The 21009-nt window shown below is 39.0% G+C and overlaps 1 protein-coding gene across 1 annotated transcript in view; it reads left to right on the forward strand.

The window, feature by feature from the left end:
• The window catches only part of AR (androgen receptor), a 188723-nt gene extending 172711 nt beyond the window's left edge, over positions 1-16012 (forward strand). The window contains 3 exon segments of the mRNA XM_027053706.2: positions 314-444; positions 1226-1383; positions 2017-16012. Coding sequence (XP_026909507.2) covers positions 314-444; positions 1226-1383; positions 2017-2172 — 445 coding nt within the window. The 3' untranslated portion in view covers positions 2173-16012.
• Positions 16013-21009: the final 4997 nt, after the last annotated feature.

A 21009-nucleotide genomic window follows, 5' to 3' on the forward strand; every position in this document is an offset into this window, starting at 1 on the left:
AGTCAAGGAGACCATGTGCTTGGCACATTGTGTTCATTTGGTTAGGCTTTCCTGTCTCTGTCCCAGGAAACAGGAGGGGCACAGAGACCTGGAAATTCCATGTGCTAACCCATATCCTGGGCAGGGAAGATGAGTAGTTATCAGGATGTCAGGATTTTGGAAGAAAAAAAGAACAAACTTGTTCCTTATCAATAAAGCACCAGCAAGAGAAACAGTGAGCTCTTTTTAGAGAACCTGGGTTGGGGAGGGCAACCAAAGCTTATTGTTAAGCCCTCCCTTAGTCCCTTCCTTTCTCTGTATGTCTTCTCCCCAGGTACCGCATGCACAAGTCCCGGATGTACAGCCAGTGTGTACGAATGAAGCACCTCTCTCAAGAATTTGGATGGCTCCAAATCACCCCCCAGGAATTTTTGTGCATGAAGGCACTGCTGCTATTCAGCATTAGTAAGTGCCCGGAGAGACAAAAAATGCTCCTGGTGCCATAGGGACTAAGAAGGGCGCTACTTTTTCCACTAAAGATTTATCAGAGAGAAGCCAGCTCCTAGGCATTTTCCTTCTTTATTCACCCTCCCTCTTCCACTCTCCCTTAGCAAAGAAAGTCATCTTTGCTAGAACTCAACCTCTATTAGATCCCCACCTATCTCCAGTCTTTCTCTGGAACAAGGCTTTTGGAGCTGGCTGTAGCAGGTCTCTGAACTTTGCCATAGCTTCTACCATAGAAACAGGCAAGAACCACCTAATATTTATTGCAGAGCAATAGTAGGAGATCTATGTAAGCAACTCAGATAGGATTTATTAGTTAGCCAAGTAATCTTTCTTTAATGTCTCTTCAGAATGCTGTCTTGGCACCTGTGAGAGGAAAAGGAGGCAAATTTTGATATTAAAAGCTATATATTTTAATTGTCTAAGTCAGAGCTGGACTGTGACACCATAAAAACCACAGGTCATAAGAAATGTGTAGATGAGAAGACCAGAAAAATGAAAGTCTTAGTAAATTGTATTTACTTGATGCCTTTCAGATTGGGTCCAGCTAGCTTTTTCTCTGTGAACTTGCTGGCAGCCTGAAGGACCCAGGCATACAGACTTCAACTGACAGGAAACCAAGTAGATGGATCCCTCCCTGTGCGGGTGGGGGTCAAGTTTGTTGTCAGAAAACTTGGTGCTTTGTCTAATGCTCCTTTGTGGGCATGCCTTCCCTCCCCATTCTGTTTTCATCCCACATCAGTTCCAGTGGATGGGCTGAAAAATCAAAAATTCTTTGATGAACTTCGAATGAATTACATCAAGGAACTTGATCGTATCATTGCTTGCAAGAGAAAAAATCCCACATCCTGCTCAAGACGCTTCTACCAGCTCACCAAGCTCCTGGACTCTGTGCAACCTGTAAGCAAACAATGGAGGGTGCTTTGTCAGGGAGAAATAACTTGATAGAGCCAAGTGATAATATGCTCTTCTAGGATCTGGCACCACCTGTTAGGAGGTGCTTCCATTCTCCTCTGGCTTTGAGTTTAGTCCAGGAAGAAAATGCAATGAAAAGGAAAGGAACACGGGTCACAGTGCCCCTGGAAATTGTGAAAGAGGTGGAGGAGTTGAGAACAGAGCAGTTGGGACTCAGGGAAAGGGCTTAGAGAAGATAAGTTCTCTAGTCAGACAAAACAGGCCTGAATGTTTTTCCCCTCTTCCTTGAATCATGTTTGTGTGTTTGTGCGTGTGTGTGTGTGTGTGTGTGTGTGTGAGAGAGAGAGAGAGAGAGAGAGAGACAGATTGTGTGTGTGCATTTGAGTGCATGTGCTGAGGAAAAGGAACATGCAGTCCTGAGTTGGAGAGCTTGCAATGGTGTAGATCTCTTGAAAGCCCTCAGTAACTCCATGGAGACCATTTAGTGTACATGTGTGTGAACACACACACACACACACAAGGAGGGCCAAGGACAGTGAAGGAAGATGGGGTGAAGAGCCTGATACAAACCAACTCCTTGTCAAGCCTGTTTTCTCCCTCTTATTGTTCCCCCTACAGATTGCACGAGAGCTGCATCAGTTCACTTTTGACCTGCTAATCAAGTCCCACATGGTAAGCGTGGACTTTCCAGAAATGATGGCAGAAATCATCTCTGTGCAAGTGCCCAAGATTCTTTCTGGGAAAGTCAAGCCCATCTATTTCCACACACAGTGAAGCTTTGGAGACCCCCATTTTCTCACCCTACCCTACTCCCCTTTTTACATATCTTTTGCCTGTTACAATTCTGCACTACTTCTTTGCAGTGCCTTGGGGAATTTCCTCTTTTGATGTACAATCTGTCATGAAGATGTTCCTGAGTTCTATTTGCTAAACTTTTTTTTCCCCTCTTTTCCTCCTTTCTTTTTTTCCCTTCCTATCTGACCCTCCCATGGCTCTTTCAGACTCTGCTCCCTGCCATGGCTCTTATCTGTGTTTTGAATGGTGTTGTATTTCTTTAAATCTGTGATGATCCTCATGTGGCCCAGTGTAAAGTTGTGCTTGTTTATAGCACTGCACTGTGTGCCAGCCATGCAAACGTTTACTCACTTAATGCCACGGGAAGTTTAGAGAGCTAAGAGTATCTGGGAAAACAAAAACAAAAACAAACAATGCCCCTAAAACCAAAAATCCTTGTAGGGTTTTTTTCCCTCTTAAAAAATATAAAAACAAGCACAATTCCTCAAAGAGACCAACAGTGACTACAGTAAGGTGAAAATTGCAAGCGCATGGGGAGTCACTGATTTTGTTTTTTTCCAAACTCAGCCTCCCTGGGAAACTTTCTTTTCTGCCAATGGCTATTGCCATTAGAGGACAGAATGACCACAAAGATTAGTTAGAAGTGGGATGAGGGGAGGAGACAGATTTAAGAGATGATGGAAGGAAGAAGACAGATGGATCACCAGTACCTGCCCACAACCTTGGCCCCTGATGGCTAGACTGAATTAACTGCAGTGCAATTCATGGTACTGAAAATGTGCTTCTTGTTTGAAAACGTGTCTGCATGTGAATACCTTCCCTACAACCAATACTTTTTCTCTCTCACTGTCTGCCTCCACCCTCGAATTGACTTTCAGTAAGCCTTTCTAAGAGCTTTGAACTGAATGTTCTCTTTAGCCAAAACTTTGTTACTTCCACTAAAGACTCAAACCAGTAAGAAAGAAGGGAGAGATCTGACCCTTTGGAAGACCCTATACAGATTGAGGTCTGCTTTCCCATTTATGCATCAGGGAAGAGGTTGGGGCTGGAGTCAGAGGAAAAGGAATTGATGGCTTGGTGGTTTTCCTGCTTAGGGCACTCTTTGCCCTTACCTTTAAAAGATCTGAATGTTTTCTGCCTGATGCCATGCAGCTGAAAGCTCCTCCCTCTTACCCTCCCTTCAGTGTTTTGTGTGCCTAGACTTCACTAGACTGTGTTATAGCCATGGTGGTGATGTTTGTCCATTATTTGGGCATGTTCACAGACTCTCTGCTAAGAGCTCCTACCACCAAGAAGGCCAGCAAGCCAAGGGTCTTGACATCTGTCTCTAGACACATGTAGACTCAAAAACTTCTTACCAAATGTCTTTCATCAACTATCCAATCTCTGAAGCCCTTAGACAAACTGGAAAGAAGGCATCAATGGGATTGGACAAGCTGGGCATCTTGCCCTTGTCCCTTAAAGATGATACCTTCCCACCAAGTGGAAAAATACCTACTTCTTCCTCCAGAGCAGCTAAAGGGGCTATGAAGGTCAGGGTTAAAGAGAAAACTCAATTACCAGAATGAGAAGAATGAAGGCACTAGAACCACAAACCCTGTAAATGCTCTCCTTGCCACCCAGCATATCCACCTACAGAAGTCATGGGAAGAAGAGAGAAGAAACTAAGAGGAGACTGACTACTAAATTAAAGTCTTCAGAGGCAAAATCTAAATCCAGATGAGCACCATCTGGTCAGTTTACTCATCATCATCCTCTGCTGCTGATTCTGGGCTCTAATATCGGCCCTACTCACTCAGACTCCCCACCTTTGTTGCTGCCTCTCAGTCAGAGGAAGACTGAAACATTTATACTATAGAACCATCACCTCTTTTGGAAAGTTCTGGTTGGTGTGGCTCCAATGGGCTGCCATCCATGAACTCAGGGTGTGCTCCCGGGACACTGGTTTCATATAGTCCTTTGGCACACCTCTATTTTGTGGACTTTGTCCCCCAATCCTGAGTTCAGGAGGAATGTCCACCTACTTTCTCATCTGGGCAACTGCCTCCTCGCTTAGCTCTTAAAGTCATCTGTTAAACTCAAGAAATGAGGGGCATGTTACCAAGCTACCCACTTCAGTTGGTTCACTCTACTTGTTGAGAAGATAGTATCTGAGTGACATGTTATTATCTACATGGGTTTCCTCCTCTGATTTCTGTGTTGATATTAATAGCCAAATGAACTTGCAAAACAGCTTTTTTAAATAACAAGGGAAAGGGGAACCTAAGATGGGTGATATACCAGTCTAAGACTGCTGGACAAAATTAAAGCTGACAGGTTCTCTTTCTGAGGTGGGATAGACAAATTATGGTTTTCTTTGTTATGACATCATTTGGCTTGTATAGGCTCACAAGATTACTTCTAGCTGTTTTAAAGAAAAAAAATCCACTCTTTTCAGTTAAACTAGGTTATAGATTAATAGTTCCTTTACATCTGTTTTGAAATGATTTTCACCTTTTGTGGTACATGGATTTGATTATATCATTATAATACCTTTACTTGTAAATACTAGATGCTCTCCTTTTTATTCTCTGACTACAAAATTTTTCATCTTTATGGATTTCCCAATTGTGACTCTTGTCTTTATGAATATATATGTTTTGCATTTGTGAAAGCCAAAAATCAGTGAAACAGCAGTGTAATTAAAAGCAGCAACAACTGAATTACTCTGAATTTCTGAATGGCAAGACTAGGGAAAATGGCCTAAACAAGGCCTTAGGCCTAGTGTTTTTGCACTGAGGTTTCAGTGAGTGAAGGAGATTTTAGCTTAGCTTTGTTCTCCCACAGATAAAAGGAGGATTTTTTTTTCTTTTGGCCATTGATGTTCCAGCCAGTGTAATTGACAAAAGTCTCATTTTGCATGTACTCTGCTATACAGACTTGATGTGGTTGGCACATTCTGCTCACCCATGAAGGATGGGCCATCCAGATCCACTCACCTGGTAAGCTGAAAGATGAGAATAACTCACCAGACAAGTCATGGTAGCTGTCTCCAAAGAGGTTTGCAGTGCACAATGAGGATGGAGTGAGGAAGAGAAAAAGAACATCAGGGAGAAGGCCCCATCTGTGCTAGGTAGCAGACAGCTGCCAGGGTCACAAACTCTGTGGTCAAAGAGTCATGTGGCAGTTTCAGCTTTTGTTCATTGTGTAGTGATCCCAAGCCTGGCCTCTGAGTTGAAATGTGGGTTGAGTTCTTTGTTTCACAACTTTTCTGTGCCACAGACCGTATCATTGTTCTTGGAGACTTCATTATTTTTTTAATGAGAATGGAAGTTTTTGAAGGATTCTGTAACATATCTTTGAAAAAGAAATTCCATATCACATATATTTTTATATATGTTCACTGTAACTAAAAAAGAAGAAAAAAAGCTTCACTCTGTCCTTTGGGTAGTTGCTGAGGTGATTCCAGGTTGAGAAATAACGTGCTGATGCTAGAGTCCCTCTCTGTCCATACTCTACTTCTAAATACATATATTCATATATATCAAGAAGTATTCTATTTGCACTTTAAGAGAAATAGTTTCATCATCCACATGATACACTACACAAATGACCTAACTTTGAGCTTCAAGTACTTTCTGTTTATTTCATTAGCCACAGCACAGATATGGCCTTGCCCTCTTTTCTCCCTTGATATTTGGCAGGGTTCAAAAGCCCAAGCCACTCCCTTTTACCCCTTTCCAGCCCTGTGCCAGGGTTGTACTTCATGAGACTCTCTCAAGACATCCCTGTAACTATCCCTGCATGGCCCTGGGAAAACAAGAAACTGACTACTAATCATCTTGTGCCATTTTCCCAGGTGAGTGGGCACTGGGCCAAAGGAGTGACCTTTGTGCTCAACCCCTGTAAAGGGTCATGGGAACCAGGAATGCTAAAGCACAGGCTCAAATCCCAAACTTAAAGTCAATAAGCCATTTAGCATGTGCATTTTCTTATAAAAGGAAGTTTCTACCCCTGCTGCCTTTTATAGGCAGGTCTGTTTCTTACCAATAATCTCTTTGAAAATCTTTGAAAGTAGTTTTTTAAAAAATACAAAGAAATGAAAGCATCACATTATGTAACCAAAGATTACACTGTATCTGCTAAGAGACCAAAATTTTAAGAGCAGGGAGGGAGCAAGCATTAGTGCCTCTGTGGAAAACTATCCAAAGACAGACTAAAGGACTTTTTTGTTGACTGACCTATATAAGAGTTTTGTGGGTTTCCCCCAACAATATACATGTTTATAAAAGTGAAAATAATTTCAAAAAATAAAAAGGATTATAAGTCCTTCACTAAGTGATTTTATAAGCAGAACTAGCTTTCTTTTTCTCTAGTAGTTGTTGAGCAAATTCTTAAAGCTCCATTATTGCATGGATGGAAATGGAGCTGTCTTGGCCACTGTGTTTGCTAGTGCCCATGTTATCTGAAGATGTGAAGCCCTTGCTGAGAAGGGGAGCATTTAAAGGACTAAATTTTGCACTAAAGGGACAGCAGGCAGAATTCCTCATTTCTGCTCACTTTGGACAGCACAAAAAGTTCTCCTGGGTTTACAGCAGAAGGTTGAAATGTATTGTAAATGAGTATTTGTATCCATGTTTCAGACTGAATTGTATATGTATAGATATAATGTGTTCTGATACCTTTATCTTTCTCTGCACCTTTATATTTGGTTCCAGGTCATAATTGATACCATGTACTTATGAGAGAGGCCACAGTTACATTTTGGAAGCTCTCCTCAGAATGGAAAAGATACCTGGGTTAATCACATAACTAAGAGATCTCTGCCTCTACTGGGGCCTTACCCATAGGCCTAACAAAGAAGCAGAGGGGGAAAAGGATAGGGTACATGATGTATTGCACTTTACTAGCCCAAGACAGATGAATGTGTAAAGGGTGGTGAAGACTCATTGGAATCAACTGGGATTTACCACAAGGGAGGCCCAGACTTGGGGCCAAAGGCCCACCCAAATGATTAACCAGTGGCCTCCTAATAGGACTTGAGCTTTGGAAGGAGGGGCATTCTTTGTTCTTCACCATCCTTGAGAGAAAAAGGCAGTTTCCTGCACTTGGGAACCTGGAGCAAGCGCTCCATATTTCACACAATTCACTCACCTATGATTGAGGTGCTCTTGCTACTGGGTGTCTGTGTGCTCTAATTTTGGTTTTGGGTATGTTCTGTAAAGATTTTGACAATGAAAATGTGTTTTTATCTGTTAAAAAATTGTCAGTGTACTAGAAGTTGTATATCTGTAAATGCAGGTTCATCTCTGCCCATGGGTAGGGATGTTTTTCTTCAGTTAAGAAATTGACACTGGGGTCTGCTGCCCAGAGCCTCCCAACCTTCAACCATTTCTAGGAGAAGGCAGAAAAATCCACTTTAGTCACTCTTTCTCTTCAGATTATTAGGCTGAGGTAACAAACCATTTTGACTGTTTCTTCCCCGAGAAATGAGTGTTAAGTATTTAGATTTAGCATGTAGACTTTTAAAAGGAAAAACAGCCTTTGATGCAGTTTTGATTCATCCCCATTTGATTTGACCAGAAAGTAGGTAATGTGCATTGATTGCTCAGCAACCCCAATTCAATATAGCAGGGGTACTGATCCTGTTCCTTATCTCACTTGTCTCTTAGCCTTTTATAGAATTAAATGAGAGGCTATGGATTGAGTAGCCCTTGTAGCCCAAAACAGTCCCCATATCCCCATTAACAGCCACACTAATTAATGAGGCTGTCTATCATATGGCTGCAGATTCCACTGGCCACTGAAAATTGAAACATACACATACCCCAAAGGAATGAAAATCCTAAAATGTTGCTGCTTCTCTGGTGGTGCCCTCCCTGGCTGATGCTTTACATTTTGGGACTCTGTTTCCTGCACCACAGTCAGCCTAGGCCTGCAGTCTTTCCCAACCTTAGCCCTTGGTGCTAACTGTCCTGCAGTGAAGTGCCTGTGGGATTGTCCTATCCCATAAGCTACTCAGGTGCTGAGAGTAGCCACCACTGGGATAACCCAAGCTAAAAAAAAGAGTCCCCTAACCACTCAGTGACATCTTTCTGCTTTTCCCTAGACTGGAACATTGATTAGGGAGTGCCTCAGACATGACATTCTTGTGCTGTCCTTGAGATTAATTTGGCAGCAGGAGGGAGCACACAATGTAACCAAATGTAAGAATTAATTTTCAATGTTGAGGGGAAAAGTAAAGAAAAGAAGAAAGAACATATCATATAAAGATTTTTTTAAAAAAGAAACATTAATTTTGCTTGAAAGTTCTTTTGATGGGGCTTCATTACTTAAAACGACACTTGGCCTCCACTGGGCAGCAGGATCAGCCCCAAGCGCTAGTGCTCTGTTCTTTTTTTTTTTTTTGTAATCTTGGAATCTTTTGTTGCTCTAAATATAATTAAAAATGGCAGAAACTTGTTTGTTGGAATCCATGTGTGACTCTGAGTTTGTCTCTGTCTCTGCTTTCAGAAATGTCATCCATTGTGTAAAATACTGGCTTGCTGGTCTTCCAGCTAAAACTTGGCCACAGCCCCTGTTGTGGCTGCAGGCTCAAGTTATTGTTAACAAAAAGACTCGAGAAAAGCTGCTAATGTTCTCTTATCACCATTGTTAATTTGTTAAAACATAAAACCATCTAAAATTTTAGGAGAATGTCATTAGAGTTTTTTAATTAGCTCTTTTTTATTGGCTTTCTTTATTGAAGTCAAGAGTTGGTATCATGCCCAGTGACCTTTTATGCTATGTTGATTTTCACATATTTAAAAAAAATCTTTGCACAGGGGCTATAAATTTACCTTGTGTTGGCCCTAGCATAGGTTGAGCTGGGACCACCAAAATATCAAAGAGCCTGGGCTAGAAAATACAGATGGACCTTGATGACCCATTACAACCTCCCATCAAAAACCCTGAGCTTGTCAACCAGGAGAAAGTCACACAAAACCCAGCTGTTCACCCTCATCCTCATCCTTATGGGAGCATAAAATTATTAGGAGCTTCACTGCCCAGTTCTTGCCAAGCTTCACATAAGGAATGGGCATGTTCACATTCTCACTGTTTTTCAAAAGCCTTATCACCCTTGACCACCCAGGTAAAATCTGAACCCACCTTCTTTGGGATTTTTAAAGGTTTAGACAAGGTAGCCTCCTGTTTCCTCCTAGTTTGGATATTTAAATGAGATCCAAAGTTGAATATATAAACCTAAGATACAGACCATCAATGAGGTGTGACAAATGCAGGTGAGGTGACAGATGAAGTATGCAGAAGCTTTCTTTGCCTCAGTGTCCTCACCTGTAATAGGGGTTGCACAATGTCTCTCTACTGGGCCAGGCTGAGGACTCAATAACAATGTATGTGACCCAGCCAATGAGGCTATTGCTCTTGCTTTGTTCCCTGTTAAAATGCAAGAAACTCTGAGAAGGATCCCACATTGAGCTGTATTTGTCATTGACCTCCTCAGAGTGGACAGATTTCTCAAATTTTTCTTGAACACAGTACTTTTTGGAGAAAAGAAAACAAGACATTTTGGAGATCTGTGTGTCTAAGTAATAGAGAATATGTATGTTTGTGGGTTATGTGTGTCAGAACCTGCCTCCAGAAGACCCTTCTGGTCACCATTGCTTAGTTCTCTTGTACCTACAGAGACTGGTCTAACATCCACCCTACTTGATTTTATTTACTACTCAGCCCTTGCCTAAAGTGACTAGGTAGTTAGCATCCATCATAAATTTTCCAAGGAGTAGCAAAGCACAGAGGTCAGAGGGACAAGGGCATCTAGTGGATTAAAAGGAACCTGGAGGCCAGATCCCAATATGTGACTTGCTCATAGTCATATAGCCACGGTATAGCTAGAATTCTGACCTACTGATTCACTATATGGTACTGGGTAACCCTCTGCCCTTTTCTGGATCTAGTTTTCTCATCTATGACATGATTATATGTGAAGATGTGCAGTAAGCCTAGATGAAATGGGAAGCACCTTCCAATATGGAAACTATGGTTATTGAAAATTACTGTTACACCTTTCTTAATCATGACATAAAGGGGAAAGGAATGGGCTTTTTATTATCCCTAGAACACATAGTTTTGGAACTAAAATCCTATTTGTACTCAACAAAAATTTACTGAACACTTGGGAGAGCAGGGGATCAAAGCAACAATTGAGTCCTGTGTTGTGGATGCTATTGACCCCTTGATTGGTGGGGAAAGGGCTCAAAAGTGAAATAATTTGTTTACCATTTAGATGATCTCATAAATAGCAGAGATAATTAGGAGTTAAGTAAGCCATGGTGCATGTTTTCAGCGAATTTACAGCCTATTAAATGCCTTCGGCCAGGACAGTCTGGGACTTTAACTTATCATATCCACCCCCAACCTTATCACAACCATCTTTCAGACAAGATTAGGCTAATGTTTGATAATTTTTGAGCTACAAGGGATCTTAGAATCTAACCCAAACATTCTTCACATGAGGAAGCCAGGCAAAAAACTTTATAGATGTTATTGTGAATTAGGACTTATGGGCAAAGGACTGGCCCTAGATCACCCAGTTTATGGTCCCTTCATATGCCTGCAGGCAGCATACCAGTGTGGCACCTGAAAACTTTCACCATCCCTTTGCACACTGGTTCAGAGCCGTGGTGAGAGCTTCCACTTCTCATTTGTGTTTCTCATGTATACAGTTCAAGGATCTCTATTCCAACCACAGCACATACTTCACCTGCCATCCACTCCAAGAGGTTTTCTTCATGCCACTGCAGGAGGTGATATGAGAGAAAAAGAGAATTATTGGAGCAGTAACTGCAGAAGCAATGAGAAACATTTAAACACACTGAAATATGAGAACATAGGTTTCTGAGTTAACAGACAGACGCAGATGATTCAAATTCTCAGATTCTCCTGTCACCATTTTTTTTTTCAGGCCACAACTTCCCTGCTTCTCTCAACTACTTTCCAGGGTACTTCAAACAAGGAGAAGGCCATTTGGAGAACTTGGACTGGCTGCCAACCAGGAAGACTACCAAAAAAGCAGACTTAAGCCAGACTCTATGCAAATAGCACCACCCCCAGGCCCATTGGGCATTTCAAATCTCAGATCAGAAAATAGGCCAACAGAGCAGCAGATACTGTGAAAAGCACATCACCTGCCACCTGGGACACTTGTCCCCAAAGGAAATAAGCCCTTTTGATGCTTATATATAGTTCTAAGAGGGATAATGTCAGGATGAAATTTGGGAAAGAATCCCACCATCTCAAAAGACTCTTCACAGGGGCACAGTATCCAATTATTCCCTCATTCATTTGTTCTTTTATTTATTCACAAACTGTGTAACCATTATGTACCCCAAAGACAGACATGGTCTCTGTCCACATGGAGCTTTCAGTATAGTAAGAGAGACAAACTAAGACACAGACAATTGTAATATAATGCAACAGGTACTATGGTGAGGAAAGTTCAAGGTTCTGTTGGAGTACAGAAGAATAATGCCTCACATAGACTAGTGGGAAACCTTCTTAGAACAGTCTAGGCTATGACCTAAGTTTAAAGAAGATGGGAGTGAGGGCAGAGGAAAAGGAATTCTTCCTCCAGGAAGATACAACAAATAGTTTAGCCTGAGGGAAAAGTTGGAAGAAGGGTGTGGCTGTGGGAGAAGAGGGTATAGAGGAGGCACAAGCAAAGCCAATGAGGGTCTTTGTGTCACAAAAGTTTTTGCCTTTATCCCAAGGTTAAAAGGGAGCCATAGAAATTCTTGCCAGCATTTCAATTCCCAGAACATATGATCTCATCTGAACCTCACAACGTTCTGTAGAGGCAGGCATGTCAGAGATCAAACTCATTTTGCAGATAAGGAAACAGAGCCTCTACATGGTAAATAGTTGGCAAGGCTGCTCCTAAATAATTAAGGGCCCTAAGTATGAACTGAAAGAACTGAATCTTCTGATTTCCAGTCTCAGGCTTTTCACATTAGACCAATCTTCAGGAACTGATACAATCCTTAATGTGTTTAATGGTCTCTGTGGTGACAGTATGTGATACTATCTCACCTGTACCTACCATTGTCGTCCTCAGGTGACACTCATTGGTACAGTATTCCTAGATAGCAGACAGGGCATCCCTGAGAGGATTGGTAGCAGCATTATAAAGGGTAATGCAGGCTGTGGGAAGCCAGCCAAATTGGTGCTCTATGGGCATGGGTGTCATTAATTCATCCAAAAAGGATTTCAGAAAAAAATTCTGAAGAAGATACAACATTCCACCTTCCTAGAGGAGATAGCATGTCCACACTCATGACTTGAACAATGAAAGGAAATTTTACAGGAAGGAAAGGTAGCTGAGCAGACAAGCAGAGGGAACCGCATAGGTAAATATCAAAGAGGCAGGGAAGAGTATGGCTTCTGCTTTGAGACAAAGCAAATAAGAAATTGCAGGGAGGGGAGCCTGTGTGGGTTAGTCTGTTGAGTCCTGACTCAATTTTGGCTCAGGTCATGATCTCACCGTTCACGAGATTGAGCCCAGTGTCTCCCTCTTCACTGACAGCCTGGAGCATCCCTGGAGGGAGAGCCTCTCTCCCCCTTTTTCTGCCCCTCCCCCACACTGGCACACACTCTCTCTCTAAAAATAAATAAATAAACATTAAAAAAAGAACTAGTGGGGAATAAGTGCTGGAGATGAGTCTGGGCTAGATGCCATTGTGTAAAGCCTATGTGTCCTGTCAAGAAGTGGAACTTCTTCTGTAGGTCAGTCATTCTCAGTTGCCATGGGTGAAAGATAATGGCCACATGTGGCATACTCTCAAGGAAGCCTCCAGTGTTCTATGTCACTCCTCACACACAGCTATTGCTTAGCCCCTCCCTCCCAGTTTAGAAGGCAAATACAGTTAAGACTGACAGTATTAAAAGGAAAAATGTGAACATCCTATAGTATATTTTTAGGAAAATTATCCACCAACTTCAATGTTTAAGGTCTTATCAATTTTTTTTTCTGCCACATCTCACAACTGATTACAGAACATCACTTGAGATAAGGATTTTTTAACAAAAATGTAACATAATTAGTTTTGGGAGATGAAAGCCATGCTAAAACATATTGTATAAGAATATAATAAATGGTAAAAGAGATATTGATTCAAGGGAATAACACTAATAATAGAATGTACTTACCATGTGCCAAGAAATGCTAAGGCTAAACCTCTTATGCTGTGTCTTAGATAATCCTTACATCAAACCTATGAGTTAAGCATAGTTACTCTCATTATAAAAAGAACCTGAGGCTCTGACCCATTATTTCTGGGTCAGACCCAAGGTTATTTCTAAGTAGTAAAACTTGAACTCAAGCTAGAGTGTTTGTTGCCAAAGCCTAAAATTTTGACCACTGTACTATATTTTCTTTTTTGAAAGGTTGATTTATTTTTTACATCTTTACAAAGAGTCAGGGAACTCAAAACCATGCAGCATTATACATAGGAATAAAGAAGGTACTATATCACAATGCAATTGTCTTTACAACCACCCACTCCGAGAGAGTGACAGTGATGTCTGCTGTACACAAACCCATGATTTCCACAAAGCAACTACCTCTTCCCGAAACTTTAGATGAGTCCTTTTGGAGAAAAAAAAAGGTCTTCTCCAGCCCCACTATCTCCCAAGTGTCTTGCCAAGTCTCTTGCTTTCCTTTCCTATCTCTACTTAGACGTACCTGGGCTACAGCAGTTTACTGAGTGTTCAGAGAATTTATGAACATATTTGTCCAGTAAAGGAAAAGATCATGGGATAAGGAAGCAGAATACCAACCTTTGCCACTAATCAGCAGGTAAACTCTAGCAGCCTCAGTATCCCTATCTATAGAGGAAGGGAAATAAGGACTGGTCTAGTTTTCTTCTGTTCTAACATGCTTTCGTAGATTCTGTGAAACTTTTGGCTGAAACCAGAATTTTGTCAATCTCAGAAATTCCACCTTTATCTCTCTCCAATGCCTATAATCTTACTTGTACATTTTAAGATCTGTATCATACAAAAATCCAATGATAGAGTTTGCTATACCTGCATATTTCTACTCACCAGCCTCCTTGACAACACACCCAGTATTGCCTTGTCATTCCACAACAGCCTCCACTCCTACAGCATGCCGTCTTGCCTATCATTCACACACACCTGTCAGTCTTGGTGGGAGTATACTTTTAATGCTTCTTGAGTTATTCTGTACCTAGACAATTTTGATATAGGCCAAAGACATATCTTCTATCCAGAATGAATGTGGGCAACTGTGGCTGCTTGGGGAGTCTCTGAAGTCAGGGCATATGGATTCCATTAATGGTCTAAATCAGGGACCACTATATAGGCAGTACCCTTACATAAGCACTAATAGACAAGAGACCAGACATAAAGTCTCCCTTTGAGAATAGGGCACATTCTACTAGCTTTTGTTCATGTGGTGTCCTTCATATAAAATACTCTCCTCCATTTAAGCCTAAGCAAATCTTTTTTAACAATTAAGGTTCAACTTAGAAGACAACTCCAGAATTTTCTCTCTGATTTCAACTAGAAATGAACTCTCTCTATTTAACTTTGAATCCCCTCTCCTAAGCCCAAACCACTAGTTTGGCTTGCAGTTAGTTATAATAACAACCCACTGCCATTTAAGTTGTGCTTTATACCTTACAGCACTTTGATATCCACTATCTCATTGGGAACCCACAGGAAACCTATAAGTAAAGCAGGGCAGGAATTATTAATATCCCAGTTCAGGTCATGGTTCCAGGGGGCTTGAGCTCCGCATAGGGCTCCACACTGAGCATGGAGCCTGATTGGGATTCTCTTTCTCCCTCTCCCTCTGCCTCTCTTCCTGTCTCTCTCTCTCTATGTATATATATATGCACACACATATGTATATATATAGTATATATACTAGTATATATGTATATATATGTATATATGTATACTATATAGTATATATAGTATAAACACAGTATATATATACACTAATTAATTAAATGAATAAAAGTTAGCTGGAGATTTCTATTTCTAGCATTATGTCTACTAGCTACCCTGTATGACTCACCTAATGAAAACAAGATATAAGGTGAAATACAGTGTTGAATCACTACATTGTACACCTGAAACTAATATTAAACTATATGTTAAAACTCTATATAGTGCTATATATATATATATATATACACACACACTATATATATATTTGAATTATCAAATTTGAATTAAAAACTTTAAGAAATAATAATATTTTAAAATTTGTTGCTGAACTAGTATGATAGGAAATAATCCACAACCAGAAAGTAAATGAAAGCAGAAACTCTGGAGGTAAATGATTGTCAAAGCCAAATGCCCTGAGAGACTGAATTTCTACATTGATGACTGTAAGAGGTGAGAGAAAAAAGAAGATAAATACTAGGGCTTACACAAGATGAGAAATCTTATGGGAAACTTCCACATAAGGCTGGTAAAGTTCTATACCCTTTAATGTAAGAGTAAGGAAGAATTAATTTGTCTCACAGGAGATAGCAAGGACACCTGCCTCAAACTTGGCACTGGATGGAGAAGAAAAACAAATCTCTCATGAAATTTATAATCATAGATGGTCTTCATAGAATTTTGTAGTCCTAATTCAACATACTTATGAGGTCTGAAAAAATAAAATATGAGATCTCAGATCAGCAGTCCCCACATGTGATGACAAAGGCAAATGCTTCAGGTACGAATGCATGCAGGCCTCAAAAATTCCTATATAGAGAGGTCCAAAGAAAATGAGCATCTCACAGTCAAAAGTTGCAAAATACACACACACAAAATAAGATACTCTGACAGCCCACAGAAACAACAAACATCAGAATCAGACCCACAAACTAAAGAATGTAGAACTATCACACATAGAATATAAAATTAACTTTATTATTTTTTTAATGTTTATTTATTTTTGAGAGAGATAGAGAATGAGCAGGGGAGGGGCAGAGAGAGAGGGAGACACAGAATCTGAAGCAGGTTCCAAGCTCCAAGCTGTCATCACAGAGCCTGATGGTGGGCTTGAACCCACAAACCCAGAGATCATGACCAGAACCATGACATCATGACCTGAGGCCTAAGTCAAGACACTTAACTGACTGAGCCACCCAGGTAGGTGCCCCTAAAGTTAACTTTAAAGTGATTAAAGATATCTATAAAATGTTTGAAATATAAGCAAAGAACAAGAGACTATACTGGACAACCAAACCAAATTTTTCAAAATGAGAAAAAGAAAAGGAATAAAATAAAACTAAAACATAGATGATAGGATTAAATATAAATGAAAAGAGAATTAGGAAAATAAGATATATGCAAACAAATTATCCATAATGTAAAACAGAAAGACAATAAATGGAAATTATGAGAGATTAAGAGATATGAAGTTAGAACAGATCTAATATATACCTAACTTCCAGAGCACAGTCATGGAGCAGGAAAGAGGCATTACTCAAAAACACAATAGCTGAGAATTTTTTCAACATTGTTGAAAAACGTTTTTAAGACCTAGAATCCTGACAAGTCCAAAGGTAGTCAAATAAATCCACACTAGACACATCATAGTGATTTTACAGAACACTAAAGAAAAGAATATACAATAAAAGCAGTCAGTGAGGAGGGGAAAACAGGAACAAAACAGATCATCTATGAAAATATCCAGTTACACTTAAGATTAACTTGTTGAGGGAACCTGGGTGGCTCAGTTAAGCTTCTGAATTCGGCTCAGGTCATGACGTCATGATTCGTGAGTTTGAACCCCTGGGTTAGACTCCGTGCTGACAGCTCAGAGCCTGGAGCCTGCTTCAGATTTTGTGTCTCTCTCCCTCTCTGCCCTTCCTCACTCATGCTCTGTCTCTCTCTCTCTCTTAAATGTTTAAATAAACATTTAATAAAAATAATAAAAAAGATTAACTTGTCAATAATAATAATGGCAATAGAAGACAGCAAAAAACTAACTGATGTATTAAGAGAATTTCCTACTTGGCAGAACTATATTTCAAGTTAAAATACATATATATATTTTAAATTTTATTTTTTTAAATTTACATCCAAATTAGTTAGCATATAGTGCAACAATGATTTCAGGAGTAGATTCCTTAATGTCCCTTACCCATTTAGCCCATCCCCCCTCCCACAATCCCTCCAGGAACCCTCTGTTCTCCATATTTAAAAGTCTCTTCTGTTTTGTCCCCCTCCCTGTTTTTATATTATTTTGTTTCCCTTCCCTTATGTTCATCTGTTTTGTCTCTTAAAGTCCTCATATAAGTGAAGTCATATGATATTTGTCTTCCTTCTGACAGCCACTCTGGAAAACGGTATGGAGGTTCCTCAAAAAATTAAAAATAGAACTACCCTATGACCCAGCTATTGCACTACTAGGTATTTATCCAAGGGATACAGGTGTGCTGTTTCAAAGGGACATATGCACCCCAATGTTTATAGCAACACTATCAACAAAATAAAGATATTTTTAACCATATTCTCAATGAAAGAAATTCTAAGTAATATAATTCAGATAGATTGTAATGGATCTTGGATGGAAGGTCTGAGATGCAAGAGGTAGTAATAAGCAAAGATATTGATAAACATGCGAATAAATGTAAAAATGCATTGACTATATTGACTAAAAAGTAATATTTAATCTGTAAGAATATAGGAAAGTATTAAAGAATTTGACAACAGCTTTTATATTGAGAAAGTGTCATTGGAGTTACAAAAGTCCTTCAGCTGTTGAGGAAGAAGATAAAGGTACTCATTAACTTTATTTTTTACCCAGTTGTTTTATTTTCCCCAGTTTTATTGAGATGCAATCAACATACAGCACTGTAAGTTTACAATGTGCAGCATAATGACTCAACTTTGAAATAATGTGAAATGATTACTGCAGTAAGTTTAGTTAGCACTCATCATCTCATATAGATCACAAAAAGAAAGGAAAAAATGGTTTCTTCTTTGTGATGATAACTCTTAAGGTCTACTCTCTTAACTACTTTCAAATATACCATACCACAATGTTAACTAGAATTATTATGTTTTACATTACATTTCCAGTACTTATTTATCTTATAATTGGAATTTTGTACTATTTGAATGCCTCCATCCTATTCCCCCATCTCTTGTCCACCACTTCTGGTAAATACAAATCTGATCTCATTTTCTATTATTTGGGTTTTGTTTTGTTTTGAGTTTCCACATATAAGTGAGGTCATACAATATTTGTCTTTCTCTGTCTGACTTTTTTCACTTAGCATAATGCCCCCGAGGTCCATTCATTTGTCACAAATGGCAGGATCTCTTTCTTTTTTTTATGTTTGAGTAATATTCTAACATACACATAGTTTATAACATCATTTTATCCATTAATCTATCAGTGGACACTTGTTTCCATGTCTTGACTATTATAAATAATGTTGCTATGAATGTGGGGGTGATAATATCTCTCCAACATGGAGTTTTTGTTTCTTCAGATGTAGTTCCAGAAGTGCAATTGCTGGATCATGTTGTAGTTCCATTTTGATTTTTTTTAATGTTTATTTATTTTTGGGAGAGAGAGAGAGCATGTTGGGGAGGGGCAGAGAGAGGGGACAGAGGATCTGAATTGGGCTCTGCACTGGCAGCAGTGAGACCGATGTGGGGCTCGAACTCACAAACTGCAAAATCATATCCTGAGCTGAAGTCAGATGCTCAACCGACTGAGCCACCCACGCAGCCCAGTTCTATTTTGAATTTTTTGAAGAACCCCCATACTGCTTTCTGTAATGACTGCACCAACGTACAACCCTACCAACAATACATAAGGGTTCCCTTATCTCTGCATCCTTGTCAGCATTTGTTTTGTCTTTGATGACAGATATTCTAATAGGTATGAGATGATACCTCATTGTGGTTTTGACTTGCATTTCCCTAAGGATTAATGTAGTTCAACACCTTTTCATGTACCTGTTGGACCTTTGTGTATTTTCTTTGGAAAAAAAAAATGTTTATTCAGGTCATTTTACCATTTTGTAACGGATTATTTAGGGGTGGGGTTGTTTTTTGTTTGTTTATTTGTTGATATGGAGTTGTATTAATACTTTACGCATTTGGGTATCAGATATCAGATATATGGTTTGAAAATATTTTTTTCATTCCACAGGTTGCCTTTTCATTTTGTTCCTCATTTCTTCTGCTGTGCAGAAAGTGTTTTAGTTTGATGTAGGCCCACTTCTTTATTTTTTATTTTGTTGCTTGCGGTGTCATATCTAAAACATCATTGACCAAAGCCAACATCAAGGAGTTTTTCTTTTATGTTTTCCTCTAGGATTTTTATGGTTTTTAATCTTATGTTTAAGTTTTTAATCCATTTCTAGTTAATTTTTGTGAATGGTTTAACACAGTGATCTAATTTCATTCTTTTACATGTGACTATCCAATTATTACAGAACCATTTATTGAAGAGACAGTCTTCATCAAATGTCAGTTGACTATATATGCAGGTTTATTTCTGCACTCTCAATTCCTGTCCATTGGTCTATGTGTCTGTTTTTATGCCAATACAATAGTTCCAGTTTTGATTAGGATAGCTTTATAATGTAGCTTGAAATCAAGAAGTGTGATGTCTCCTTCATTGTTCTTCCTTCTCAGGATTTCTTTGGCTATTTTTTGGTCTTTTGTGATTTAATTTAAGTTTGAGGATTGTTTTTCTACTTATGTTTTAAAAAATCTTGAAATCTTGATAGAGATTGCACTGAATTGAATCTATAGAAGGCTTTGGGTATGGACATATAAACAATATTAATTCTTCCAACCCAATGAACATGAGATGGCTTTCAATTTATTTGTGTCTTCTTAAATTTCTTTCACTAATGTCTTATAGTTTTTAATGTACAAATATTTCACCTCCTTGGTTATATTTATTGCTAAGTATTTTATTGTTTTGATACTATTATAAATGGGATAATTTTCTTTATTTATTTTCCACATAATTCATTGTTAGCATATAGACACACACATTTTTGTATGTTAATTTTCTACCCTGCAACTTTAATAAATTCATTGATTAGATGTAACAATTTTTTGGTGGAATCTTTAAGAATTTCTTTATATAAAATTATATCACCTGCAAATAGAGATAATTTTACTTCTTTGTTTCTAATTCAGATGCTTTTATTTCTTTTTCTTGCCTGATTGCTCTGGCTAGGACTTCTAGTACTATGTTGAATAAGAGTGGTGGCAGTGAGTACCCTTGTCTTGTTTCTGATCTTATAGGAAAGACTTTTAACCTTTCAGCATTGAGTATGATGTTAGCTGTGGAGTTATCATACAGGCCTTTTACTATGTTCAGCTTCATTCCTTCTATACTTTCCATATACTTTTATATAATTTGTTAAAAGTTTTTGTCATGAATGAATGTTGAATTTTTCTCATTAAGTATCTACATAATATTTTTAAAATAACCAGAAGGTCAAGCAATGGAAAAATATACACTAGGAAAATACCAACTAAAGAAAGCTTGTTTGTTTATATTAATAACAGACAAAATAAACTTATGATAGAAGCATTACTGTAAATAGATAATACATTTGTGATGATAAAATATCCAGTTTACTGGGAAGATAACATTATTTCAAATTTGTATGCCTCTCATAACAAAGTATCAAAATATATAATGCAAAATATGAAACTACAGCTGACTCCTGAACAATGCAGAGGTTAGGGGTACCTACCCTCCATACTATTGAAAATCGACATATAACTTTTGACTCCCCCCAAATTAGCTATTAATAGCCTACTATTGGCCAG

Source organism: Acinonyx jubatus, chromosome X, assembly GCF_027475565.1.
Source record: "Acinonyx jubatus isolate Ajub_Pintada_27869175 chromosome X, VMU_Ajub_asm_v1.0, whole genome shotgun sequence".
NCBI lineage: Eukaryota > Metazoa > Chordata > Mammalia > Carnivora > Felidae > Acinonyx > Acinonyx jubatus.